Below are 27,767 nucleotides of genomic sequence, written 5' to 3'. Positions count from 1 at the left end.
GGCGTAACGCTTCCCAGGGTTTCGGGGGTCCTCGGCTGGGTCCTCTGCTGGGACCCTTCCCCCACGGTCCGTTCCTCGGCTCGGCTGGCTGTCCGGGGACCGCCTCGTCCGCGCCGGCCGAGGGCTGATCCAACTTCCTTCGGCCGAGGAGTGCAGCCGCTCCTAGCGCCTTACGCTTGCCCTTCCACAGAGACCCCCTTGGTCCTCACACCCGCCCCTTCGCGTCCCCAGCTCCCCGCAACGGGGACCCCCGCTTACGTCACGGGCTCTCTCTTGACGCATCCCCGCGGGACACAGCAGGCGCGCATGACGCCACCTCCCGTGACGTCATCGCCCCTGGAAAGCGAGGGGTGACGTCGTGTCCGCTACTGGTGCTCCACACTGGTACCAAACTAAATGATGAGACCCCCTTTGCCAGTAACAAGATAGAGTAATAGGTTTTTAGCCCTTTTAGCTGGCACAAAAAACTGACACCTTTATACATAAAGTGGTCATGTTTGCAATAATGACACCATCTGGTCCAACACCGGTGGAGACTAGGCTCTAAGAAAAGCCGTCTCGGGTGTGGACCAATCAAATTCAAGGACAGTGCCAATATCATTATCGGAGTTGCTTCTTTTTGTTTGCATTTTTGCCTGCTTGTGTTGTGGTTATTGCAAACATGATGCCTTGTATAAAGGTGTCCGTTTTTGTGCCAGCTAAAAGGGTAAAAACCTATTACTAAACTAAATGATGTTTTACTTTACCAGGCAGGGCCCCACTGAGTTGCTGTGTTAGCTGTTATTCAGAAGCGCGACCTGGTTATCGCAAAAGAAAGCAGCTCAACAAAAGTTGGCTTTATCAACATCATCATCATCATCATCGTCATCACGTGGATATTCATCGCAGCAAAATGCTGTAAACCGATAGGGGCACAGGGGTCAGAACGTTACAACAACGAACACAAGATTAAAACAAAGATAGTAAATGTAAACGCATCGCTTACATTTTGGTACTGGCAAAGGAGGGCTAATGATGTAGATGCTCACCCCGAGCCCTCATTACTTTGATAGTGGCATTGTCTTTGAGCTGTGTGACGCCTTTTGGCGTCATCTGGTCGAGCGCCAATTGGGTCGAGGCTCAAAAGAAAGCCGTCCCTTGGTGTGGACCAATCAGTTTCAAGGACAATGCCACAAATATTATCATAGTATGTTTTTTGTTTGCATTTTGACTGCAGGTATTGTGGTTAATGCAGTAAACATGAATCCTTGTAAAAAGGTTTCAGTTTTGTTGCCAGAAAAAAGGGGAAAACCCCTATTATTACATTTTGCTACTGGCAAAGGAGGTCTGATGATATAAAACTAAACTGTTTGTTTTATGACCAGGTGAGGCACGACCTGGCCATCGCAAATGATAGTGGCTCATCATCATCACCGTTGCGTGGACAATTTACATCGGCAGCCAAATACTCTTAACGCATAGGGGAGAACAGAGACCCATAGAGATACACGGAGATGACTAGAAACCCCACAGACATACGTGGAGACCCACAGACTAAACTTAAATGTAACTTTTGATTTAAAGCTTTCATGACTGCAGTGATTCATATTCTTGGTTCTTTCGGTAAAGTCACGTTTAAGGGAAACAATAAAATATGAAAATAAAATTCTCACGATGTTTCGACTGTAACACAAACAGTCATCACACCTGATGATGACTGTTTGTGTTTCGACTGTAACACAAACAGTCATCATCACACCTGATGATGACTGTTTGTGTTACAGTCGAAACGTCGTGAGAATTTTATTAAACGTGACTATTTTATGTTCCAGGTAAGGGCCCCACTGAGGTGCGTAGCTCATTTTTTCGGAAGCCCCTTGGCCGTCGCAAATTATCGCTTGGCAAAGTGGCTCGTCGTCATCATCGTCATCATCGTCATCATCATCGTCATCGCGTAGACCAGTCTCACGACGTTTCGACTGTAACACAGTCATCATCAGGTGTGATGATGACTGTGTTACAGGCCCTTACCTGGAACATAAAATAGTTACATTCAATAAAATTCTCACGACGTTTCGAATGTAACACAGTCATCATCATCACACCTGATGATGACTGTGTTACAGTCGAAACGTCGTGAGAATTTTATTGAATGTAACTATTTTATGTTCCAGGTAAGGGCCCCACTGAGGTGCGTAGCTCATTTTTTCGGAAGCGGCCTGGCCATCGCAAATTATCGCTTGGCGAAGTGGCTCGTCGTCATCATCGTCGTCATCATCATCGTCATCGTCGTCATCGTCGTCATCATCATCGTCGTCATCATCATCGTCATCGCGTAGACCATTATTGCAGCGGCCAAACTACTCGTGGCCGCCACGATAAGCGTTACGGGGCGATCGCTCTGTTTGAAAAATCGTCCTGGCCTTGGCAAATGATCGCTCGGCCCAACAAGGCTGGCTCCATCATCATCGTCGTCGCCGTCGTCGTCGCGTGGAAAAGCTGTGTAGCTCGCGGCCGAATGCTCTTGAACGCGCCGTGACGTTGATTCTAAACGCGGAGGGGAAAAAGCCAGAGGACCCGGAGGGGAGAAAAACAACAAATTCCAGGTGAACACGAGGATAGCAAATCCAAATATACAGCAAGTAGGCGTCAAGATCGGGATCGAACCCACGACCTCCTGTATACCAGGCGAGGTAATTGACATCTCGTAGCCACCGTGATGATGATGATGAGAGAGAGAAGCAAACTCCAAATATACATCAGTAGGTGTCAAGATCGGGATCGAACCCACAACCTCCTGTGTGCCAGGCGAGATAGTTAACATCTCGTAGCCACCGTGATGATGATGATGAGAGAGAGAGAGAAGCAAACTCCAAATATACAGCAGCAGCAGGCGTCAAGATCGGGATCGGACCCTCCACCTCCTGTATACCAGGCGAGGTAGTCAACATCTGCGTCGTCGTTTTTCACACACGGGCTCAAGTTTGCTTTCACCGGCAGCGTGTGAAGTTCTCTCTGTTGGTGGTTGCTTGTCGCGTCACCCCGCGGTTTTGCCCGCCTGAAGGAAGTCGTGGTAGAGGGTGACGCCACGCTGGCTACGAGATGTTATCTCCCTCGCCTGCTACGCGGGAGGTTCCGCCGCTTGTTCCCACGATGATGATGACGACGACGACGACGATAGTGGTGGTGGTGATGCTTCCTCCGCTTGTTCCCACGATGATGACGATGATAGTGGTGGTGGTGGTGGTGATGATGATGATGGTGATGATGGTGGTGATGGTGATGCTTCCACCGCTTGTTCCCACGATGATGACGATGATGATAGTGGTGGTGGTGGTGATGCTTCCTCTGCTTGTTCCCACGATGATAGTGGTGGTGGTGGTGATGCTTCCTCCGCTTGTTCCCACGATGATGATGATGACCATGCTTCATTATGGGACCTCCCTTGCCAGTATGAAAATATCAGAATAGGTGTCGTTGACATGCTAATTTTCTCACACTAGCATCACTAACCCAGCTTCTCTCTACCTTCCATCTATAACTTGTGCCCAACTCTCCTCTTCCTCCCTCCTTACCCCGGGGTTTGAGCCCACCATAACCCTTTATAAGCTCTTGTTGCTGTTGTTGTTGGCAGATCTTTCTTCTAAATCAGCAGTTCGTTCTGCTGTATCGGTTCCGCCTGATAACGGTCGCTTGTGCTGCGATCGAAACGTGGCGATTTATTTTATATTATTTCTACCTCCGTGACTTTACCGAAAGAGCCCAAAGTGTGCACGAATAGGTGTTACCCTTTCTGGCCATAATGTAAAACGGGAGTGTGTGCTAAGATGTTGAAACACCAAACAGAAACATGTTTGCAAGGAATCTTGTAACTGCATTAACCACGTACGCTGCCAGAGCATGTTTATTTGCCTGCGTGTTCACCACGAGTATATGTGGCTAATGCAGTTACAGGATGCCTTTGCAAAAGGTTTCTGTTTGATGTTTTAACGTCTTAACAGAAGTCCTATTTTATTCTGGCCAGAAAGGGTAAAACCTATTCTTATGATGATGATGGTGGTGATTATGATGATGCTTCCTCCGCTTGTTCCCACCATAATGATGATGGTGATATTAATGATGATGATGCTTCCTCCGCTTGTTCCCACCATAATGATGATGGTGATATTAATGATGATGATGCTTCCTCCGCTTGTTCCCACAATGATGATGATATTAATGATGATGATGCTTCCTCTGCTTGTTCCCACAATGATGATGATGATATTAATGATGATGATGCTTCCTCCGCTTGTTCCCACATCGATGATGATGATGATATTAATGATAAAGATGATGCTCCCTCCGCTTGTTCCCACCATAATGATGATGATATTAATGATGATGATGATGGTTCCACCGCTTGTTCCCACCTTAATGATGACGATGATGGCATTGATGATGATGATGATGGTTCCACCACTTGTTCCAACCCCCCCCCCTCCCCACCCCCTCGACCCCCCCCACCCCCCAGCCAAGACGGAAGCGTCGTTCAGTCCCCTGGAGCTCCGCATGGAGGAGCTGAGGCACCACCTGCGCATCGAGTCGGCCGTGGCCGAGGGGGCCAAGAACGTCGTGCGCCAGCTGGGGGCCCGTGCCAAGGATAACAAGAAGGCGCTGTCTGAGGTGCTGCCCCCGGGGTGGGGGCGGGGGGGGGGTGGGGGGGGCGACGATAGGTTGCTTGTGGTGGTGGTGAGCGGTAGTGTGTCTGTGCGTGCGAGAGGTTGAGCGTGCGAGAGGGTGAGTGTGTGTGTGAGGGTGAGTGTGTGTGTGAGAGGGTGAGTGTGTGTGTGTGAGAGGGTGTGTGTGTGTGTGTGAGAGGGTGAGTGTGTGTGTGTGAGAGGGTGAGTGTGTGTGTGTGTGAGAGGGTGTGTGTGTGTGTGAGAGGGTGAGTGTGTGTGTGTGAGAGGGTGTGTGTGTGTGTGTGAGAGGGTGAGTGTGTGTGTGCGAGAGGGTGAGTGTGTGTGTGTGTGTGCGAGAGGGTGAGTGTGTGTGTGTGTGAGGGTGAGTGTGTGTGTGAGAGGGTGAGTGTGTGTGTGTGAGAGGGTGTGTGTGTGTGTGTGAGAGGGTGAGTGTGTGTGTGTGAGAGGGTGAGTGTGTGTGTGTGTGAGAGGGTGTGTGTGTGTGTGAGAGGGTGAGTGTGTGTGTGTGAGAGGGTGTGTGTGTGTGTGTGAGAGGGTGAGTGTGTGTGTGCGAGAGGGTGAGTGTGTGTGTGTGTGTGCGAGAGGGTGAGTGTGTGTGTGTGAGAGGGTGAGTGTGTGTGTGTGTGAGAGGGTGAGTGTGTGTGTGTGTGTGAGAGGGTGAGTGTGTGTGTGTGAGAGGGTGAGTGTGTGTGTGTGAGAGGGTGAGTGTGTGTGTGTGAGAGGGTGAGTGTGTGTGTGTGTGAGAGGGTGAGTGTGTGTGTGTGAGAGGGTGAGTGTGTGTGTGTGCGAGAGGGTGAGTGTGTGTGTGTGAGAGGGTGAGTGTGTGTGTGTGTGAGAGGGTGAGTGTGTGTGTGTGTGAGAGGGTGAGTGTGTGTGTGTGCGAGAGGGTGAGTGTGTGTGTGAGAGGGTGAGTGTGTGTGTGTGCGAGAGGGTGAGTGTGTGTGTGTGTGTGCGAGAGGGTGAGTGTGTGTGTGAGAGGGTGAGTGTGTGTGTGTGCGAGAGGGTGAGTGTGTGTGCGAGAGGGTGAGTGTGTGTGTGTGTGAGAGTGTGAGTGTGTGTGTGAGAGGGTGAGTGTGTGTGTGCGAGAGGGTGAGTGTGTGTGTGTGTGCGAGAGGGTGAGTGTGTGTGTGCGAGAGGGTGAGTGTGTGTGTGTGTGCGAGAGGGTGAGTGTGTGTGTGCGAGAGGGTGAGTGTGTGTGTGTGCGAGAGGGTGAGTGTGTGTGTGTGTGTGTGCGAGAGGGTGAGTGTGTGTGTGCGAGAGAGGGTGAGTGTGTGTGTGTGAGAGGGTGAGTGTGTGTGTGTGAGAGGGTGAGTGTGTGTGTGTGAGAGTGTGAGTGTGTGTGTGAGAGGGTGAGTGTGTGTGTGCGAGAGGGTGAGTGTGTGTGTGTGTGCGAGAGGGTGAGTGTGTGTGTGCGAGAGGGTGAGTGTGTGTGTGTGCGAGAGGGTGAGTGTGTGTGTGTGCGAGCGGGTGAGTGTGTGTGTGTGCGGTAGGAGGCTGCTAGATTTTTGTGCAGCCCATGGGCTTGTAATTACCAACACGCTGTTCCGGCATCGGCGCATCCACACAACATCATGGATGCATGCCGGGTCCAAGCAAGAACATCTGCTGGACTACATAGTGACGGACCAGCGGATGCGAGCCCACGTCCTTGACACCAGGACCTACCGTGGAGCTGATCTGCCCTCTGACCATCGACTAGTCATCTGTAAGATGCGCCTGCAATTCTTCCACTCCGGTGGTGGGTGTACACCCAGGACCCCATTCCGACCTAAAGTGGCCTGGTCTCAGTTATCTGATGAAAGTTGCAAGCGAGAATTTCATCATCGCTTGCGGCTGGGATTGGCATCGTCCCCGACTCCTCCTGATGTCGAGGGTAAATGGGCGAGGTTTAGGACTGTGACTCATCCAGCTGCAATGGCTGCTTTGGGTACGCGGTCCAGACCTCCCCAGAGACCCTGGCTGACAGAGGAGGTGTTCAGGATGGTTGAGAAAAAGCGACAGGCCCACTGTCATCGGCTACAGAATCCCACGTCAGAGAATGAGGAGGCTTACCGCAGCCTTCGCTCGGAGGTTCGGAGAGCCGTGAGGCGCTGCAAGGATGGGTGGTGGTCGCGGGTTGCTGAGGAGATGGAGTCTGCCTCAGTGGCCCGTGATCACAAATCTCTATTTAACTCCATCAAAAAAGTAACCTGCAGCGCCACACCTATTACCATCATTAGGGGAAAAAACGGTGATCCAATCTCCGACCCCCAGGAACAGGTTTGCAGATTTGCTGAGCATTTCTGTGAGGTCCTGGGGGAGGGAAAATCCCTCAGCCAGGAAAACATCGTGGCACAAAGTGAGGATGACCCTGCTGAGGCTGCGGTGCCTCAAATATTGGAAGAAGTCACCCCCTGTGAGTGGCTGGCTGAGGTGCCATCTGTTGAGGAAGTACTGAAGGCGATCCGGAGTCTGAGACCAGGAAAGGCAGCGGGCAGAGATGATCTCCCAAGCGAAATGCTGAGGGAGGGTGGCGTTTGTGCACAGACTGCCCTATATGACATCATAACAACGGTCTGGGCCGCTGGACGGGTTCCGCAGGATTGGAAGGATGCCCTGGTGGTCCCCCTCTTTAAGAAGGGGGACCGCACAGACTGTAACAACTACAGGGGCATCTCACTCCTCAGTGTGCCGGGAAAGGTCCTGGCAAGGATTATTCAGCATCGCCTTGCCAGGCACGCTGAGGAGAGGCTTGCGGAGCCTCAATGCGGTTTCAGGAATGGGCGGTCCTGCACAGATGCCATATTTTCTGTCCGTCTGCTACAGCAGAGGTGTAGGGAATTCCAACAAGACCTACATCTCTGCTTTATTGACCTGGTCAAGGCTTATGATACCATCAGTAGGCCTGGGCTCTGGGTCGTTCTTCGTGCTTTTGGAGTACCTGACCCTCTGCTCACGATCATTAAGGACCTTCATGATGGTGAGCGGGCCCGGGTAAAACTACGTGGCCGGGAGTCAGAGCGATTCCCTGTACACCTTGGGGTGCTACAGGGATGTCCTCTGGCTCCCACATTATTTAACATCTATTTTGACCACGTAGTTCGTGAAGCCATCAATAGCTGTACCGGGGGAATCTCCATATGGTACAGATATAATGGGAGGCTGATCGATGCCCGGGTGCGGTCAAGGGATGGCTCCCTATTGGTCAACCACGTTATGTATGCTGATGATTTGGTAATAGCTGCTCAGTCAGAGGAGGAGTTGGAGACGCTGCTGCTGAGACTGGAGCGTGCCACTAAGAGGTGGGGCCTTACCATCAGCCCCACCAAAACTAAGCACCTGCCTGGGTATTTTGTACCATCGGACACTCCACCCCCACAACTCCCAATCGGTGATGGGGCAGTTGTGGAGAGAGTGGAGAGTTTCCCATACCTGGGCAGTGTGCTTATGACTGGCTCCAGTTTAACAGCAGAGGTCTCACTCCGAATCAGTCGAGTGGCAATATCTTTTCATCGGTTGCGTAACGGTGTGTGGAAGCTACCTGGTCTGTCGCTCCGCACTAAGCTTCAGGTCTTCTCGGCCACGGTCATTCCCTCCCTTCTCTACGCTTGCGAAACGTGGACCCCCCTAATGGAACATCTTCGCCGGTTAGAAACATTTAGGCTGGCCTGCCTACGATCCATCCTGGGTTTAACCAGACTGGATTGTGTGAGGAGCTCACAAATCCTTGAAAGATCTGGGCAAGGTCCCATCGGTGAGCTCCTCCGGCGGGCAAGGCTGCGATGGCTGGGTCATGTAGCCCACATGCCCAGCCAACGCATGCCGAAACAGCTTTTGTTCGGCCGGATTGAGGGGGCTAAGCGGGCGCGGCACGGGCTAGAGAAGAGATGGAGTGATGTGGTACAGAAGGACATGGAGCTGAGTGGACTTGCCGTTGACTGGTACCAGCGGTGTCAAGATCGACCTCTGTGGAGGAGGCTCGTGAAAGATGCTACTGGGCAGTTGGAGGTAGTCGCCCTCCAACAACAACGGAGGGCGAAGGAGCGACGCTCACAACAACGAGCGGAGCGCCGGGTGGCTAAAGCACAGCAGGTTGGCACAGTAGGGGGCACAGGTGGTGCATCAGCCAGTCATCTCAGTCAGTCGACCCATGGCACCTGGGTCTGCCCCGTGACCTGCCAGCGGGCGTTCGATACTTCACGTGGCCTCAGGGTGCACATAGCCTGGCACAAGCGTCGTGGTGACGTCACCGCCACTTAGTGGCGAATGGCGGTTGTTGTTGTTGTGTGTGTGCGAGAGGGTGAGTGTGTGTGTGCGAGAGGGTGAGTGTGTGTGTGTGCGAGAGGGTGAGTGTGTGTGTGTGCGAGAGGGTGAGTGTGAGTGTGTGCGAGAGGGTGAGTGTGTGTGTGTGTGCGAGAGGGTGAGTGTGTGTGTGTGTGTGCGAGAGGGTAAGTGTGTGTGTGTGTGCGAGAGGGTGAGTGTGTGTGTGTGCGAGAGGGTGAGTGTGTGTGTGTGTGCGAGAGGGTAAGTGTGTGTGTGTGTGTGTGCGAGAGGGTGAGTGTGTGTGTGTGTGCGAGAGGGTGAGTGTGCGAGTGTGTTCATGAGGGTGAGTGTTCGAGTGGGTGCGAGGGGGTGAGCGTGCGTGGGTTCGAGGGGGTGAGCGTGCGTGCGTGCGAGAGGGCGACTGCCTGTGTATGTGAGCGGTTATCACGCCACGCTACGATCCCGGCGGCCCGAGTTCGATTCCCGCTCACGGCAAACATCGGTGACGATTGCCTGAACCGGTCCCGGGCCTCTGCCGGGTATATCCACGCAGGCCGAAATGAGCACCCGACGTGGTTTGTAAACATCGCCACTGGGGAGACAAAGGCGGCCGGGGCGCGCGCGTGCTCCTGGCCAACCCGAACCCCCTCGCGTGCCACGGCGTCAGCCTTCAGGGCTCGCCCCAACGGTGCGTGGCGGGGGTCGTCGGCGGGGGCGTTGATGATCTCCGTCGTTGTGGCCGTGCAGGCTCAGGCGGAGCTGCAGGAGTCGAGTCAGAAGATGGACCTCCTGCGGCTGTCGCTGGAGCGCCGCGTGGAGGAGCTCCCGCCGGGCCACCCCAAGAGGGCCCTCATCAAGGAGGAGCTGCGCACCGTGGCCTCGCCGCACCACACGCCACGCAACCAGTCGGGCCTGGGGCCGGCCTACCAGGCCAGCCAGTACACCACCATCACCAAGCCTGCCGCGCTCACGGGTCAGCGCAGCTGTCTTCTCGCTCGCTCGCTCTCTCTCTCGCCACACCACCACTACCACCGTCACCAACAAGCACACACCTCTCTCTCTCTCTCACCGCACTACCACCGTCACCAACACGCACACACCGCTCTCTCTCTCTCTCTCTCACCACACCGCCACCATCACCAACAATCACACACCGCTCTCTCTCTCTCTCACCACACCACCACCGTCACCAACACACACACACCGCTCTCTCTCTCTCTCTCACCACACTACCACCGTCACCAACACACACACACCGCTCTCTCTCTATCACCGCACCACCACCGTCACCAACACACACACACCGCTCTCTCACCACACTACCACCGTCACCAACAAACACACACCACTCTATCTCTCACCACACCACCACCGTCACCAACACACACACACCGCTCTCTCTCTCACCACACCACCACCGTCACCAACACACACACACCGCTCTCTCTCTCTCTCACCGCACCACCACCGTCACCAACACACACACACCACTCGCTCTCACCACACCACCACCGTCACCAACACGCACACACACCGCTCTCTCTCACCACACCACCACCGTCACCAACACACACACACCGCTCTCTCTCTCTCACCACACCACCACCGTCACCAACAAGCACACACCGCTCTCTCTCACCACACCACCACCGTCACCAACACACACACACCGCTCTCTCTCTCTCTCTCACCGCACCGTCACCAACACACACACACCACTCTCTCTCTCTCACCACACCACCACCACCACCGTCACCAACACACACACACCGCTCTCTCTGTCTCTCTCACCACACCACCACCGTCACCAACACACACACACCGCTCTCTCTGTCTCTCTCACCACACCACCACCGTCACCAACACACACACACCGCTCTCTCTCACCACACCACCACCGTCACCAACGCACACACACCGCTCTCTCGCACGGCCACACCTCGCGACTCCGAGTCTTGCTCCCCGAGCGAGAGCGGGCGGTGTACAATCTGAGAGCGTGTTGGAGATTGAGATGTGACCCCCCGCCCACCACCCCCCGCCTCCCCCGTCCACTCACCGTCGCCCCTCGCCCCCCCCTCGCCCCCCCTCGCCCTCCTCTCCTCCTCCGCGGGGGGGCGGGGTAAGCATCCAGGCGGCCATCACCACCACCACCAGCACCACCACACAAAGACCACACACACACACATCCCAGGGTCACATTTTCCCGCCCCGCCCCGCACCGCACCAGGCACGCTGGAGGTCCGCCTCATGGGCTGCCAGGACCTGCTGGAGAGCGTCCCCAACCGTTCGAAGGCGACGGCCGCCACGCTGCCCGCGGGCAGCCCCGGCGACAACAAGACGGGCTCCTTCATCAGCCGCAGCAACAAAAGCGTGTACGGGCGCTCCGTGTCCGTGCGCTCCACCGCCACCATCAAGCCCGACGACGTCGCCAGTGCGTCTCTCTCACGCGCTCGCACGCACGCACACACGTGCTCACTCGCTCGTTCACGCACTCACGCACTCGCTCACTCGCTCACTCACACACTCACTCACGCACTCACTCGCTCATGCGCTCACGTGCGCGCTCACTCACTCGCTCACTCACTCACTCACGCGCTCACTCGCTCACTCACTCGCTCACTCGCTTACTCACTCACTCACTCGCTCACTCGCTCACTCACTCGCTCATGCGCTCACGTGCGCGCTCACTCACTCGCTCACTCACGCGCTCACTCGCTCACTCGCTCACTCACTCGCTCACTCGCTCACTCGCTCGCTCGCTCACTCACTCGCTCACTCGCTCACTCGCTCACGCGCTCACTCACTCGCTCACACACTCACACACTCGCTCACACACTCACTCACTCACGCACTCACACACTCACTCACGCACTCGCTCACTCACTCACGCACTCACTCACGCACTCACTCACTCGCTCACTCGCTCGCTCACTCACGCACTCACTCACTCACGCACTCACTCACTCACTCACGCACTCACTCACGCACTCACTTAAGCACCCACGCTTACGCATGCACTCATGCACTCACGCAGTCACGCACTTACGTACTAACACACGCACGCACTCACTCACGTGCAGAGATCACCCGTGAAGCCGAGCGCCCCCCCACCCTTTGTGAACCTAAGCGGAGGGCAAAGATGGCAGCACCCGCCATTTTTGTTATGTTGTTGTTGTTGTTTAGTTTGTTGTTTTCCCCCCCCCCGCACCTCCAATTAGCACGGTCTGGCTACGTATGGCGCTAAAGAAGTTGGACGTACACACGTGTACACACGTACACATGTACACACACACACGTACACACGTGTATACGCACGCGTACACACACACGTACACACACACGTGCACACAAAGATCAAAGACAAAGATCCCCCGTATAGCCTTAACAGACTGTAGGGGCAAGTGCTGTTAGCGAGCACCTATGAAGGCCGGAACGGTACACGAGGGGGTGGGTGGCCAGCACCACGCCCGACCGCCTTTGTCTCCCCAGTAGCGATGTTTACTACACACACCGCACCAGGTACTCATTTCAGGCTGAGTCGACCTCGGGGAAGCCCCGGACCGGTTAAGATAATCGTCACTGGTGTTGGCCGTGAGCGGGAATCGAACCCGGGTCGCCAGGTTCATAGCGCAGCGTAGCGCTAACCACTACACCACCACGTACACACACACACGTACACACACAGACGTACACACAGACGTACACACACGTACACACACGATCCAACTCTCACCTGGACATCTGGGGTCATGTTGTCACCGGCCCCTCGCCAAGGGCCATCTCCTGGTCGGTTCCGGAGGCAGAGTCCGCCTCAAAGTTCAGCCTCTGCACCGAGCGATCCCTGCAGGAAGCCGGCCACCAGCCATGTGAAGAAGGATGAGCACAAGCAGAGACAGAGATCTCCACCCCCCCCACCACCACCACCCCGTGTAGCCTTAGCAGAGTGTTGGGGCAAGTGCTGTTAGTGGCGAGTAGCAGCAGCGCCTATGAAGGCCGGCACTGTGGCACACCACCACCACCACCAATGATGAAGAGACAAATATCCCCCGTGTAGTCTTAACAGAGTGTTGGGGCAAGTGCTGTTAGTAGCGAGTAGCAGCGTCTATGAAGGCCAGCACGGGACACAATGGGCTGAGTGGCTAACACCATCATCACCGCCGCCACTCACTGCCACGACCATCGCAGTCACTCACCACCACCACCACTACTACCTCCGCCATCATCACCACCACCACTGCCACCATCACCACCACCACCATCACCCACCACCGCAACCCATCACCCACCACCACCACCACCCACCACCGCCACCCATCACCACCACCACCACCACCCATCAACACCAACGCCACCCATCACCACCACCAATGATGAAGAGACAAAGATTCCCCGTTTAGCCTTAAAGCTTTCGTGACTGCAGGGATTCATATTCTTGGTTCTTTCGGTAAAGTCACCACGTAGAAGGGAAACAATAAAATAAAAAAACCCGCCACTTTTTTCAAATGTTCTTGCTGTGGTTTTCACACCTGATGATGATTGCTTCTTGTGTTGCAGTCGAAACGTCGTGAGAATTTTATTGTTTTATATTTTTATTATTTTATTGTTTCCCTTCCACGTGGTGGGTGACTTTACCGAAAGAACCAAGAATATTAAGACTCCTGTGTGGGCAAGTGCTTTTAGCGAGAGCGCCTATGAAGTCCGGAACGGCACGCGTATGGAAGTTGATGGCCAACGCCAAGCCCTTACACAGAGCGGTAGATGTGATGGTGGCACTTGTGGCGCTCTTCAGGCACAAATTGAAGACCGATTGAAATGAACTCACTCTGCCCCTCCCCCCACCCCCAACTCCACCCCCCAACCCCCCCCACCCCACGTCCCAGCAGACGAGATCCTGGCCGTGCTGAAGCTGGACAACTCCGTGGTTGGACAGACGACGTGGAAACCCATCGGCAACCAGTGCTGGGACCTCAAGTTCACCATCGAGCTGGACAGGGTACGGGGAGTGCACTCGGCACCACCGCCACCACCACCACCACCACCACCACAGACAAAGGTCCCCCGTGTAGCTTTAACAGACCGTCGGGTCAAGTGCTGTTAGCGAGCAGCAGCAGCAACAGCAGCAGCAGCGACGAAGGGTCACGTCACTGTGGCACACGGGGGGGGGGGGTGGGTGGGTGGCCAGCACCACGCCCGCCCCCGCCCGCCTTTGTCTCCCCAGCGGCGATGTGCACTACACACCGCACCGGGTATTCGCTTGTAGGCCGAGTCGACCTCGGGGGTGGCCCCAGGACCGGTTGAGATAATCGTCACCGGTGTCGGCCGTGAGCTGGAATCGAGCTCTGGTCGCCCGGTTTCTGCAACGGCGTGGTGGCGGTGGTGTCACCAGCACTACCGCACCTCCGACTACCACCGTTGGCTGCTGCTTCGCTAACAGCACTTTTCCCCCCCGCAGCCTGTCAAGGCTACACGTGGGGGGGGTTTGGAAGTCCTTTGCCTTTGTTTGTACAGCGCCTTGGTGATCTCCGAGTGAAAGGCGCTTTTAGCATTGCAACATTATTGTTTGCAGTAGATTTCTAGGTTTTTGCCATGTTAACATCTCACCAAATGTGGGGTTTTTAAGAAACCCCCCCCCCCCCCCCCCCCCGAAAAGGATGCCTTAGATGACGTGAACCCCAGGCTACACTTACATGAGTCAATGGTGATGACGTGCCCTCTCTTCCATGGTGCACTCACCGTGACCCCTTGTCTATGCCTACTCTGACCTCTCCTCCCACCCTGCATCGTTAACCACCCGCACATCTCAAACAACCACCGTCGCCACCATCACCTACACCGCACCTCATGCCGTAACCTTCACCACCACCTCCACCGTCACCTACACCGCACCTCATGCCGTAACCTTCACCACCACCACCGTCACCTACGCCGCACCTCATGCCGTAACCTTCACCACCACCACCACCGTCACCTACACCGCACCTCATGCCGTAACCTTCACCACCACCACCGTCACCTACACCGCACCTCATGCCGTAACCTTCACCACCACCACCGTCACCTACACCGCACCTCATGCCGTGACCTTCACCACCACCTCCCATCACCATCACTACCACCTACACCATCACCACCACTACCACCTACACCATCATCACCACCACTACCACCTACACCATCACCACCACTACCACCTACACCATCACCACCACTACCGCCTACACCATCACCACCACCACTACCACCTACACCATCACCACCCACCTACACCATCACCACCACTACCACCTCCCATCACTACCACCTACATCACCACCACCATTACCACCACTACCACCTACACCATCACCACCACCATCACCACCACTACCACCTACATCATCATCACCATCACAACCAACTACACCATCACCACCACCACTACCACCTACACCATCACCACCACCACCATCACCACTACCACCTACACCATCACCACCACCACCCACCTACACCACCACCACCGTCCGTGCAGTCGCGCGAGCTGGAGATCTCGGTGTACTGGCGCGACTGGCGCTCTCTCTGCGCTGTCAAGTTCCTGCGGCTGGAGGACTTCCTGGACAACCAGCGGCACGGCATGTGCCTCTACCTGGAGCCGCAGGGCATGCTGTTCGCAGAGGTGCGCTGGTGACAGGGTGGTGACAGGTGGTGACAGGGTGGTGTGTGCCGCCTGTATGAGCCACTCACACCGTGTGCGGTGTGAGTGTGTGTGCCGCCTGTATGAGCCACTCACACCGTGTGCGGTGTGAGTGTGTGTGTGCTGCCTGTACGAGCCACTCACACCGTGTGCGCTGTGTGTGTGCCGCCTGTATGAGCCACTCACACCGTGTTCGCTGTGTGTGTGCCGCCTGTATGAGCCACTCACACCGTGTGTGCTCTGTGTGTGTGTTGCCTGTATGAGCCACTCACACCGTGTGTGCTCTGTGTGTGTGTTGCCTGTATGAGCCACTCACACCATGTGCGCTGTGTGTGTGTGCCGCCTGTATGAGCCACTCACACCGTGTGTGCTCTGTGTGTGTTGCCTGTATGAGCCACTCACACCATGTGCGCTGTGTGTGTGTGCCGCCTGTATGAGCCACTCACACCGTGTGCGCTGTGTGTGTGCCGCCTGTATGAGCCACTCACACCGTGTGCACTGTGTGTGTGTGTGCCGCCTGTATGAGCCACTCACACCGTGTGCACTGTGTGTGTGTGTGCCGCCTGTATGAGCCACTCACACCGTGTGCGCTGTGTGTGTGTGTGCGCTTCCTGTAAGACCCACTCACACTGTGTGCATGCTGTCTGCAGGTGACCTTCTTTAACCCGGTCATCGAGAGGAAACCGAAGCTCCAGCGACAGAGACGGATCTTTCTCAAGCAGCAAGGTGAGTTACCGGGTGAGCGGTGAGCGGTGGGTCGGGGATGGCCGGGCCTCTGTGCTGTCTCACCGGATGGGAGTTGGGGTGGGTGGTGGGCAGGATGTAACAATCGGTGTCCATTCCTAGGGTTTATCCCCTTTCTGGCAGTGAAACAGTAGTTCCGTCAGGACGTTCAAACACCCCAAATGTGCGATACGTTTTTTGGGCAAGGCATCATCTCAAGTCTGCATTGTAACCACACGCAGTGCTCGTGGCAAAACATGCTAAACAAACATGCTCTGATGGCAAATAATAATAATAATATACGCGTTGTGTTTAATGATAATATAATTGTCATGTTACTTGCATTGTCTTTAATAATAATGTAATTGCAATGTTACTTGCATTGTGTTTGAAACTGATTGGGGCCTTCACCAGAGACGGCGGCAGCCTTCTCTATGGCCTAGTCTCACCGGCAGTGTCAGTAGACCAGAGAACAACGGGACAGCACAAGGACAATGCCACACCACGTAACAGAGCATCTGTAGCTCGCGGTGTGAGCAGCTGTACCGTGGGATACCTTTGTTTGCCGGGATCAAAGTTAGGAAAAATAAGAAGAGGTTTTACCCTTTTCTGTCAATGGAACAGCAGTTGCGTTAAGATGTTCAAACACCAGATAGATTCTACCTGTAGCAAGGAATCAAATACTGCATCAAGCACACACATGCAAAGAAACACATACTCTGATAATAATCCATAATAAAGTTTAACACGTAGGCTTTCGCGACCAATATTATTCATAATAAAGGTTTTTGGGTTAGATCGCGTTTATTTATAAACATGTCGTAACCCTCCACCACCCGACACGGCCAATCAGCAAAAAAAGTGTCACGTTGACAAAAGACAAATAATTCACTACTTTAGCCCACCGGTGTGTTGAAGAGTGAATCCACAACATTTACAGTTTGAGTACGACGTTTCGCTGGTAATTACATCCAGCATGGTCGTGCAATTCGCCAGAATGGTAAAGCCCTCACTTGCTCTGATAATAATAATAACAACAAATTACGCATTGTCTTTGAAACTGATTGGGCCTACACCAGAAACAGCAGTAGCCTTCTCTAGTCTCACTAGCAGTGTCAGTAGACCAGAGCACGATGCCTAAAGGTGAAACAGAACGCCAAGAGGCTCTTTCAGAAGCTACAATATATGGGGCCTTACCTGGTGCGATTGAAAAATGGCTAAAGTTTATTTTTTTGTGCGCGCAGAACGTCCGTTGAATTGTGTTTTTATTCGCTTGCAGCTACCAGCTAGTGAGGGATATTCAAAATAACGTTTTTTGGGGTTAGATCGCTGTAAGTATGAATGTTGTGTCATAACCCCTCCACCACCCGACACAGCCAGTAAGGTTTGTCACGTTAACAAAATGCGCCAACGAGTTACTAGTATAGTGTATTGTAGTGTATAGTGTGGTGTTTAGTGTAGTGTATAGTGTAGTATACTACTTCAGCCCAACCGGTGTGTTGGAGAGTAAATCCACAACATGTACAATGTGCGTAGCGTGGCGTTTCGCTGGTATTTACATCAGTCGGCATCATCGGCGGGCGATTTGCCGGAATTGTGAAGCAAATCCACCGACTTCCGGTCTGAGATAGAGCCAGAGGACTTAATCGCTGTGATCCGATGGGGTACGGAAAGCCTCCCGTGTTAAACTGGTTACCTCGCAAAAAACGGACAGTCGGTAAAACAAATAAGTAATATTTAAAAAAATATACTTTTTTTAAAATCACGCTTTCGTGAAATGTACCGTACTAGTAATGGCAGAACTCCACGACTCCAGGAAGTGGCCCCGAAGCTTGGCCAACAACGTAAGGGGCCCGTGGTGATTTACAGCCAACGTGAGTTGAGCGTGGACAATTAGACCCAAGCCGAAACATGACGTGTAAAAAATAATGTTTAAAAATATCTAATTTTATTTTTTACGATAGAATATAGTATTGTCATCGGTATGACATAATATGCCGAGTTTGCAGTCGATACCACATTGGGGAGTGGGTTAAAATTGAGTTGCAAGATTCGAGGATACAACAACCAACAACGACAACAGACGGAGTGAGTTAGTAAAGAGCGTGGGGAAAAAAATATCGACGTTCACCATTCGTGCCATCTCTTTTTCAGAACCGTGTCGGGTCAGGCAAGGGGGGGGGGGGGGTTGAGGGGGGGGTGGGTGATGGTGACTCGGTCGGAACACAATTCTACAAGGTGGCTGAGTAAGCAGGCGACAAATGTCGCGACTAGCCGCCCGCTCCTCTTGACTTGTCCATTCGCTCTCTCGTGCCACGGCCCCTGTGAATTACACTGCTGCTGTACCACCCACCACCCCCCCCCCCCACCACCACCCCCCCCCCACCACCACCCCCACCACCCCCCCCCACCACCCCCCCCCCCACCACCCCCCACCCACAACCACCCCCCCCCCCCCGCCGTGTTATAGTGGGCAAGACGTTCCTGAGGGCCCCCCAGATGAACATCAACATCCCCACGTGGAGCCGCCTCATGAAGCGCTCAGTGCCCCCCTGCAACACCCCCTCGTCCTTCAGCCCCCCCCCGTCGGGCGGGAGGGGGGGGGCCCGTGCCCCCCAGCTCCCCCACGCCCACCGGGGCGCGGGAGCACGCCAAGACGGCCGGGCCGCAGTCGCCGCTCACGGGGTGAGGCGGCGTGTGGGTGGCGGTGGTGGTGGTGATGGGGTGGTGGTGGTGGTGATGGTGGTGATGGGTGGCGGTGGTGGTGGTGGTGGGTGGTGGTGGTGGTGGTGATGGTGGCGGTGGTGGTGATGGGTGTGGTGGTGATGGTGGTGGTGGGGTGGTGTGATGGGTGGTGATGGTGGTGGTGGTGGTGATGGGTGGTGGTGATGGGTGAGGGTGGTGGTGATGGGTGGTGGTGATGGTGATGGTGGTGTTGGGTGGTGGTGATGGGTGGGTGGTGGTGGTGGTGATGGGTGGTGGTGATGGGTGGGTGGTGGTGGTGGTGATGGTGGTGGTGATGGTGATGGGTAGTGGTGGTGATGGGTGGTGATGGTGGTGGGTGGTGGGTAGTGGTGGTGGTGATGGGTGGCAGTGGTGCTGGTGATGATGGGTGGCGTTGGTGGTGATGGGTGGCGTTGGTGGTGATGGGTGGTAGTGGTGGTGGTGGTGATGGGTGGTGGTGGTGGCGGTGGTGGGTGATGGGTTGCGGTGGTGGGTGATGGTGGTGGTGGTGGTGATGGTGGCAGTGGTGGTGGTGATGATGGCGAGTTAGTAGTGGTCGTGGCGGGGAGTGGCGGCGGTGATAATGGTGTTAGCCACTCAGCCCATTGTGTCCCGTGCTGGCCTTCATAGATGCTGCTACTCGCTACTATCAGCACTTGCCCCAACACTCTGTTAAGACTACACGGGGGATATTTGTCTCTTCATCATTGGTGGTGGTGGTGGTGGTGTGCCACAGTGCCGGCCTTCATAGGCGCTGCTGCTACTCGCCACTAACAGCACTTGCCCCAACACTCTGCTAAGGCTACACGGGGTGGTGGTGGTGGGGGGGGGTGGAGATCTCTGTCTCTGCTTGTGCTCATCCTTCTTCACATGGCTGGTGGCCGGCTTCCTGCAGGATCGCTCGGTGCAGAGGCTGAACTTTGAGGCGGACTCTGCCTCCGGAACCGACCAGGAGATGGCCCTTGGCGAGGGGCTGGTGACTCCCGGACCCAACAACAACAACAACATGACCCCAGATGTCCAGGTAAGGGTTGGATCGTGTGTATACGTGTGTGTGTTTGCGTGCGTGTGTTTGCATGTGTGTGTTTGCGGACGTGTGTGTGTACGTGTGTGTGTGTGCACGTGTGTGTGTGTATGTGTGTGCGTACGTGTGCGTGTACGTGTGTGTATTGTGTGTGTGTGTGCGTACGTGTGTGTTTGTGCGTACGTGTGTGTGTGTACGTGTGTGTTTGTGCGTACGTGTGTGTGTGTACGTGTGTGTGCGTACGTGTGTGTGCGTACGTGTGTGTGTGTACGTGTGTGTGCGTACGTGTGTGTGCGTACGTGTGTGTGCGTACGTGTGTGTGCGTACGTGTGTGTGCGTACGTGTGCGTGTGCGTACGTGTGCGTGTGTATACGTGTGCGTGTGTACGTGTGTGTGTGTGCGTACGTGTGTGTGTGCGTAGTGTGTGTACGTGTGTGTGTGTGCGTACGTGTGTGTGTACGTGTGTGTGTGCGTGTGTGTGTGCGTGTACGTGTGTGTGCATGTACGTCAAACTTCTTTGGGACCGTACGTAGCCCGACGGTGCCGATTGGAGGTGCGCGTGGGGGGAATGACAACGATAGCAAGAAACATGGCTGCCACCATCGCCGTCCACGTGGGTTCATAAAGGGTGGGGGGAATGGGATGGGCGTTGGTGGGGGGGGGTGTTGGTGGGGGGGGGGGGGGTGTTGGTGGGGGGCAGGGGGGGGGCTTTGGGCAGGGGGCGGGCAGCAGGACGCGTGGGGAAAGAACAGGCTCGGCAACTTTATATATTCAACACCTTCACAATTGATTCCTGCCTTTGGTTAGGCCAGAGGTCTGTTGGATGAAAGAGGTGGACGCCTTTATCCCCCCCCCCGCCTCTCTCCGCAACATGGCCTGCCGATTGACTGTGGGTGTACCCACTCCTTTGCCTCCCTCATTCCCCTCTCCTCCCTCCATCCCTCCTCTCCCTCCTTCCCTCCCTCCCTCCCTCCTCTCTCCTCCCTCCCTCTCGCCCCTCTCTCCCTCCTCTCGCCTTTCCCTCCCTCCCTCCTCTCCCTCCCTCTGTCCCTCCTCTCCCTCCCTCCCTCCTCTCCCTCCCTCCCTCCTCTCCCTCCCTCCCTCTCGCCTTTCCCTCCCTCCTCTCCCTCCCTCCCTCCTCTCCCTCCCTCCCTCCTCTCGCCTCTCCCTCCCTCCTCTCCCTCCCTCTCGCCTCTCTCCCTGTCCTCCCTCCCCTCCCGCCAGGAAGCCATCTCGTCCTTTGACTTCCTGAACGACAGGCAGAGCGTCCTCATCTCTCTCCCGTCGGCCACCACCCTCGTCCCGGCCACACCGCCGGCCACGGCGCAGCCCCGGGCGGCCCCTACCGGCCCCCCAGCAGCCGACGCAGGCCCCCCGTAGCCAGGTGAGCGGCGACACAGCCAGCACGGACCTTGGAAGAAGCGGAATCAAGTTCAATTCCGCCGTTGAGCCAATTACAACAACAACAACAACCGCCATTCGCCACTAAGTGGCGGTGACGTCACCACACACTGTCCCACTCACCCACTCAACTACTTGCCCACTCAACCACTCGCCCACACACTCCACCACTCTCCCACTCACTCACCCACTCACCTACTCACTCATCCACCCACTCAAGCACTCACCCACACACTCTCCCACTCGCTCGCCCACTCACTCGCTCACCCCGCTCGCTCGCCCGCCCGCCCGCTCGCTCGCTCGCCCGCTCGTTCGCTCACTCACCTACGCACTCAGTCCACTCATCCACCCACTCAAGCACTCACCCACACACTCTCCCATTCACCCACTCAACTGCTCACCCACTCAACTGCTCGCCCACTCAACCACTCGCCCACACACTCTACCACTCCCACTCACCACTCACCTCACTCATTCCACCCACTCAACCACTCGCCCACTCACTCATGCCCTCGCTCGCCCACACACGCAACCACTCATCCAGCCACTCTCCCAACTCACTCCCACTCACCCACTTGCTCACTCACCTACGCACTCACTCCACTCATCCACCCACTCAAGCACTCGCCCACACACTCTCCCACTCGCTCGCCCACTCGCTCGCCCACTCGCTCGCCCACTCGCTCGCCCACTCGCTCGCCCACCCACTCGCTCACCCACTCGCTCACCCACTCGCTCACCCGCTCGCTCGCTCACCCACTCGCTCACTCACCCGCTCGCTCACCCGCTCGCTCACCCACTCGCTCACTCACTCCACTCATCCACCCACTCAAGCACTCGCCCACACCTCTCCCACTCGCTCGCCCACTCGCTCGCGCCCATCGCTCGCCCACCCACTCGCTCACCCACTCGCTCACCATCGCTACCTCGCTCGCTCACCCACTCGCTCACTCACCCGCTCGCTCACCGCTCGCTCACCCACTCGCTCGCCCACTCGCTCGCTCACCCGCTCCGCTCACCCGCTCGCTCGCTCACCCACTCGCTCGCTCACCCGACTCACCCGCTAGCTCGCTCACGTCCCCCGCTCCTCGCTCGCACTCACCCGCTCGCCCACTCATGCACTCACTCCACTCATCCACCCACTCACCCACACTCTCTCCCACTCACCCACTCGCCCACACACTCGCCCACTCACCTACGCACTCACCCACTCGCTTGCTCGCCCGCTCGCTCACCCGCTCGCTAGCTCACCCGCTCGCTCGCTCACCCACTCGCTCACCCACTCGCTCACTCACCCGCTCGCCCACTCATGCACTCACTCCACTCATCCACCCACTCAACCACTCGCCCACACTCTCTTCCACTCACCCACTCGCCCACACACTCGCCCACTCACCTACGCACTCGCCCACCCCGCCTTCCCACTCGCCCCCACTCGTGCGGCATGAACGAGGAGTGTGCGAGGGTTTATTCCTCGCCACCCCCCCCAGCACCCCCCAGAACCCCCCCCCCCCCTAACCAAACTACGACAACTTCCCAGGAACTTCCTGTAACTGAGTCTGGAGCGGTGGTTCTTAGCCTTGGGGTGCATCATGCACGTCTCCCCTGGGGGTGTGAGAGATGCCCTTCATGGGGGTGACGTGGGGGTAAGGCTGGTGCGAGACACGGACAGATTTGAGTTCGTTCAACACGTGGGAGGCTTTCACGACCAATGTCATACACAATAGAGGTTTTTTTTTTTGGTTAGATCGCGTCAATATATAAATGTTGTGTCGTTAAAGCCCGCCACCACCCGACACAGCCAACTGGTAAGGGTTGTCACGTAAACAGAACGTGGCCAATTCGTCACCAGTACAGCACTAGTGTGTAGTGCAGTGTGTAAGTGTAGTGTATAGTAGTATATAGTGTAGTGTATAGTAGTGTAGTGTATAGTAGTGTAGTGTATAGTAGTGTAGTGTATAGTAGTATATAGTGTAGTGTATAGTAGTGTAGTATATAGTGTAGTGTATAGTAGTGTAGTGTATAGTGTCATGTATAGTAGTGTATAGTAGTATATAGTGTAGTGTATAGTAGTATATAGTGTAGTGTATAGTACTATATAGTGTAGTGTATAGTAGTGTAGTGTATAGTGTCGTGTATAGTAGTGTAGTGTATAGTAGTGTATAGTGTAGTGTATAGTAGTGTATAGTGTAGTGTATAGTAGTGTATAGTAGTATATAGTGTAGTGTATAGTAGTGTATAGCAGTATATAGTGTAGTGTATAGTAGTGTAGTGTATAGTAGAGTATAGTAGTATATGGTGTAGTGTATAGTAGTGTATAGTAGTATATAGTGTAGTGTATAGTAGTGTAGTGTATAGTGTAGTGTATAGTAGTGTAGTGTATAGTAGTATATAGTGTGTATAGTAGTGTATAGTGTAGTGTATAGTAGTATATAGTGTAGTGTATAGTAGTGTATAGCAGTATATAGTGTAGTGTATAGTAGTGTAGTGTATAGTAGTGTATAGTAGTATATGGTGTAGTGTATAGTAGTGTATAGTAGTATATAGTGTAGTGTATAGTAGTGTAGTGTATAGTAGTGTAGTGTATAGTAGTATATAGTGTAGTGTATAGTAGTGTATAGTGTAGTGTATAGTAGTGTATAGCAGTATATAGTGTAGTGTATAGTAGTGTAGTGTATAGTAGTGTATAGTAGTATATAGTGTAGTGTATAGTGTAGTGCACTAGTACAGCACACCGATTTGTTGGAGGGCCAAAGCCACAACATTTACAATCTGTGTACGACGCTCCGCCAGTAATTACGACTGGCTTCAGCAGGCGACACGCAGATTTGCTCGAAGGCGAATCGTCGAAACACACAAATTAAGCACGGGGGTACGTAAGTCACAACTCAACTTTGTTATCATCGAATCCTGCGTGGTTATTAACATTGCACAGCTTAACGGGCGTGAAGTTAACTTCACCGGCGTTAACTTCACCGGTGTTAACTTCACCGGCGTTAACTTCACCGGCGTTAACTTCACCGGCGTTAACTTGATTGGCGTTAAGTTATTCAAACTCCTTAACAGCCTCACCCACCCACTTCTCCTCACTCGCGTCTCCCCCCCCCCACGTCTTCCCCCCCCCCCCCCCACCTCTGCTCCCCCCGCTCCCCCTCCCCCAGCCATCCAAGCCTGAGCATGGAGAACTTCAGGTGTACTTCTGTGCTGGGTCGGGGCCACTTTGGCAAGGTGAGGAACCCCCCCCCCCCCACCCACCCCCCTCCCTCCCTGGTACGCAGGAGGTCGTGGGTTCGATCCCGACCCTGACGATGCCTGCTGCTGCTGTATATTTGGAGTTTGCGTCTCTCTCATCATCATCATCATCACGGTGGGTAGGAGATGTTAACTACCTCGCCCTGGTACGCAGGAGGTCGTGGGTTCGATCCCGACCCTGACGATGCCTGCTGCTGCTGTATATTTGGAGTTTGTGTGTCTCTCTCATCATCATCACGGTGGCTATGAGATGTTAACTACCTCGCCCTGGTACACAGGAGGTCGTGGGTTCGATCCTGACCCTGACGACGCCTGCTGCTGTATATTTGAAGTCTGCGTGTCTCTCTCTCTCATCATCATCATCTACACGGTGGCTTGGAGATGTTAACTACCTCGCCCTGGTACGCAGGAGGTCGTGGGTTCGATCCCGACCCTGACGACGCCTTCTGCTGTATATTTGGAGTTTGCGGTTTCTCTCCTCCTGTGGTCGCGTGGATTTTTCTCCAGGTCCTCCGGTTTATTCCCTCCACATTTAGAAACAACATCACCACGTGTTTATAGAGTGTTTGGCCGCTCTACATTTCCACGTGATACGCCACACTTCTTTGGCCTATCATTTGGGATAGCCACGTCTCTTCTGAAAAAAAGAGCTGTATAGCTCAGTGGGGCCCTTCCGGGTAAAATAAAAAAATAGTTTCATTGTTTAGTTAAGTCATCGGAATGGCAAAGGCTTTTAAAGGCCACGCGCGGGGTCATCCACGATCGTTGGTTCACGTCTGCGTGTGTGCGTGTGTGTGCGTGCGTCTGCGTGCGTGCGTGCGTCTGTGTGCGTGCGTCTGTGTGCGTGCGTGTGCCCAGGTGCTCCTAGCCGAATACCGCCACACTGGCGAGATGTTCGCCATCAAGGCGTTGAAGAAAGGCGACATCGTCGCCCGCGATGAGGTGGAAAGGTAACGACGGAACACCAACAACGTTGTCGTCATCGACATCCGGGTCACTCTTGCGAATGAGACGCCTGTATCCCGGTCTCTCGAGTTCCCACCCTGGTCACACAGCATCAACTTGAACTCGCTCCCTCACCCACTCACTCACCCACTCTCTCGCCCACTCACTCACCCACTCCCTCGCCCACTCACTCACCCACTCCCTCGCCCACGCACCCACTCATTCACTCACTCGATCGTAGACCCACTCAGCCACGTTCTCACCCTGTCACTCATCAGCTCATCCAATCACTCACCCACCTACCCACTCACTATAACCCACTGATTAATTTACTCACTCACTCATACACTCACTCACTCATACACTCACTCACTCATACACTCACTCATACACTCACTCACCCTCTCATACACTAACTCACTCACACACTCACTCATACACTCACTCACTCTCTCATACACTCACTCATACTCTCACTCACTCATACACTCACTCATACACTCACTCACTCACTCATACACTCACTCGTACACTCACTCATACATCCACTCATACACTCACTCATACACTCACTCATACACTCACTCATACACCCACTCACTCATACACCCACTCACTCATACACCCACTCACTCATACACTCACTCACTCATACACTCACTCATACACTCACTCATACACCCACTCACTCATACACCCACTCACTCATACACCCACTCACTCATACACTCACTCATACACCCACTCATACACCCACTCACTCATACACTCACTCATTCACTCACTCATACACTCACTCATACATTCACTCATACACCCACTCACTCATACACTCACTCATACACCCACTCATATACCCACTCACTCATACACTCACACACTCACTCACGCACACACTCACTCATACACCCACTCACTCATACACCCACTCACTCATACACCCACTCACTCATACACTCACTCATACACCCACTCACTCACTCATACACTCACTCATACACCCACTCATACACCCACTCACTCATACACTCACTCATACACTCACTCATTCACTCACTCATACACTCACTCATACACTCACTCATACACCCACTCACTCATACACTCACTCATACACTCACTCATATACCCACTCACTCATACACCCACTCACTCACTCATACACTCACTCATACACCCACTCACTCATACGCTCACTCGCCCACTCGTTCATTCATCCACTCACTGCTTGTTGCTGTCCCTACATCTCAATATGGACACAAATCGCTCTTTCCCTTCCTCTCGTCACCCTCTCCTCACCCTCGTCCTCCTCGCCATCCTCCCCACCCCTCTTCATCCTCCCCACCATCCTCACCCCTCCTCCTCACCCCTCATCCTCCCTGCCGCCGCTGTCCCAGCGCCGCGTGGCCGGCCCTTGTTTGGAGCGGCTCGTTTACGTTGAGAGGATGCAAAAGGCAGCGGCGGCGTCTGGCGGCACGGCCGCAGTGCGGGGCCGCGTGCCGATGCGGTGCGGTTGCTTAGCTACCGGCGATTTGCGTCCGCTGCCCGTGACGTTTGTCAAGAGGCGGTAGTGGCGATTGTCTGCGGTGGCAGCCGTTTGTTGTTGTGCTGCTGCTGCTGTCTGTTTGATTGGTTGGTTGGTGGTGGAGGTGGTGGAGGTGGTGGTGGAGGTGGAGGTGGTGGAGGTGGTGGAGGTGGTGGAGGTGATTTATTGTTGTTTGGGAAGCGGGGAAAGTGTCACTTTCTACTACACTATACACTACTACACTACTATACACTACTATACACTGCACTACTATACACTACACTACTATACACTATCCACTACTATACACTACACTACTATACACTACACGACTATACACTACACTACTATACACTACACGACTATACACTACACTACTATACACTACACTACTATACACTACACTACTATACACTACACGACTATACACTACACTACTATACACTACACGACTATACACTACACTACTATACACTACACGACTATATACTGCACTACTATACACTACACGACTATACACTACACGACTATAAACTACACGACTATACACTACACTACTATACACTACACGACTATATACTGCACTACTATACACTA

At 54.4% G+C, this 27,767-nt stretch overlaps 1 protein-coding gene across 1 annotated transcript in view; it reads left to right on the top strand.

The window, feature by feature from the left end:
- Positions 1–27,767, top strand: part of LOC116958224 (serine/threonine-protein kinase N2-like) — a 95,420-nt gene that overhangs the window by 42,718 nt on the left and 24,935 nt on the right. The window contains exons 6-16 of the mRNA XM_076056192.1: positions 4,493–4,644; positions 9,651–9,876; positions 11,131–11,334; positions 13,787–13,896; positions 15,415–15,558; positions 16,227–16,302; positions 18,770–18,996; positions 19,919–20,047; positions 21,292–21,431; positions 24,610–24,676; positions 25,559–25,650. Coding sequence (XP_075912307.1) covers positions 4,493–4,644; positions 9,651–9,876; positions 11,131–11,334; positions 13,787–13,896; positions 15,415–15,558; positions 16,227–16,302; positions 18,770–18,996; positions 19,919–20,047; positions 21,292–21,431; positions 24,610–24,676; positions 25,559–25,650 — 1,567 coding nt within the window. The remainder of the gene's footprint in view (positions 1–4,492; positions 4,645–9,650; positions 9,877–11,130; positions 11,335–13,786; positions 13,897–15,414; positions 15,559–16,226; positions 16,303–18,769; positions 18,997–19,918; positions 20,048–21,291; positions 21,432–24,609; positions 24,677–25,558; positions 25,651–27,767) is intronic.

This window comes from Petromyzon marinus, chromosome 74, assembly GCF_048934315.1.
Source record: "Petromyzon marinus isolate PM22_M1 ecotype Great Lakes invasive population chromosome 74, UKy_Petmar_22M1.pri1.0, whole genome shotgun sequence".
NCBI lineage: Eukaryota > Metazoa > Chordata > Hyperoartia > Petromyzontiformes > Petromyzontidae > Petromyzon > Petromyzon marinus.
This window is presented reverse-complemented; position numbering and strand designations above follow the sequence as displayed.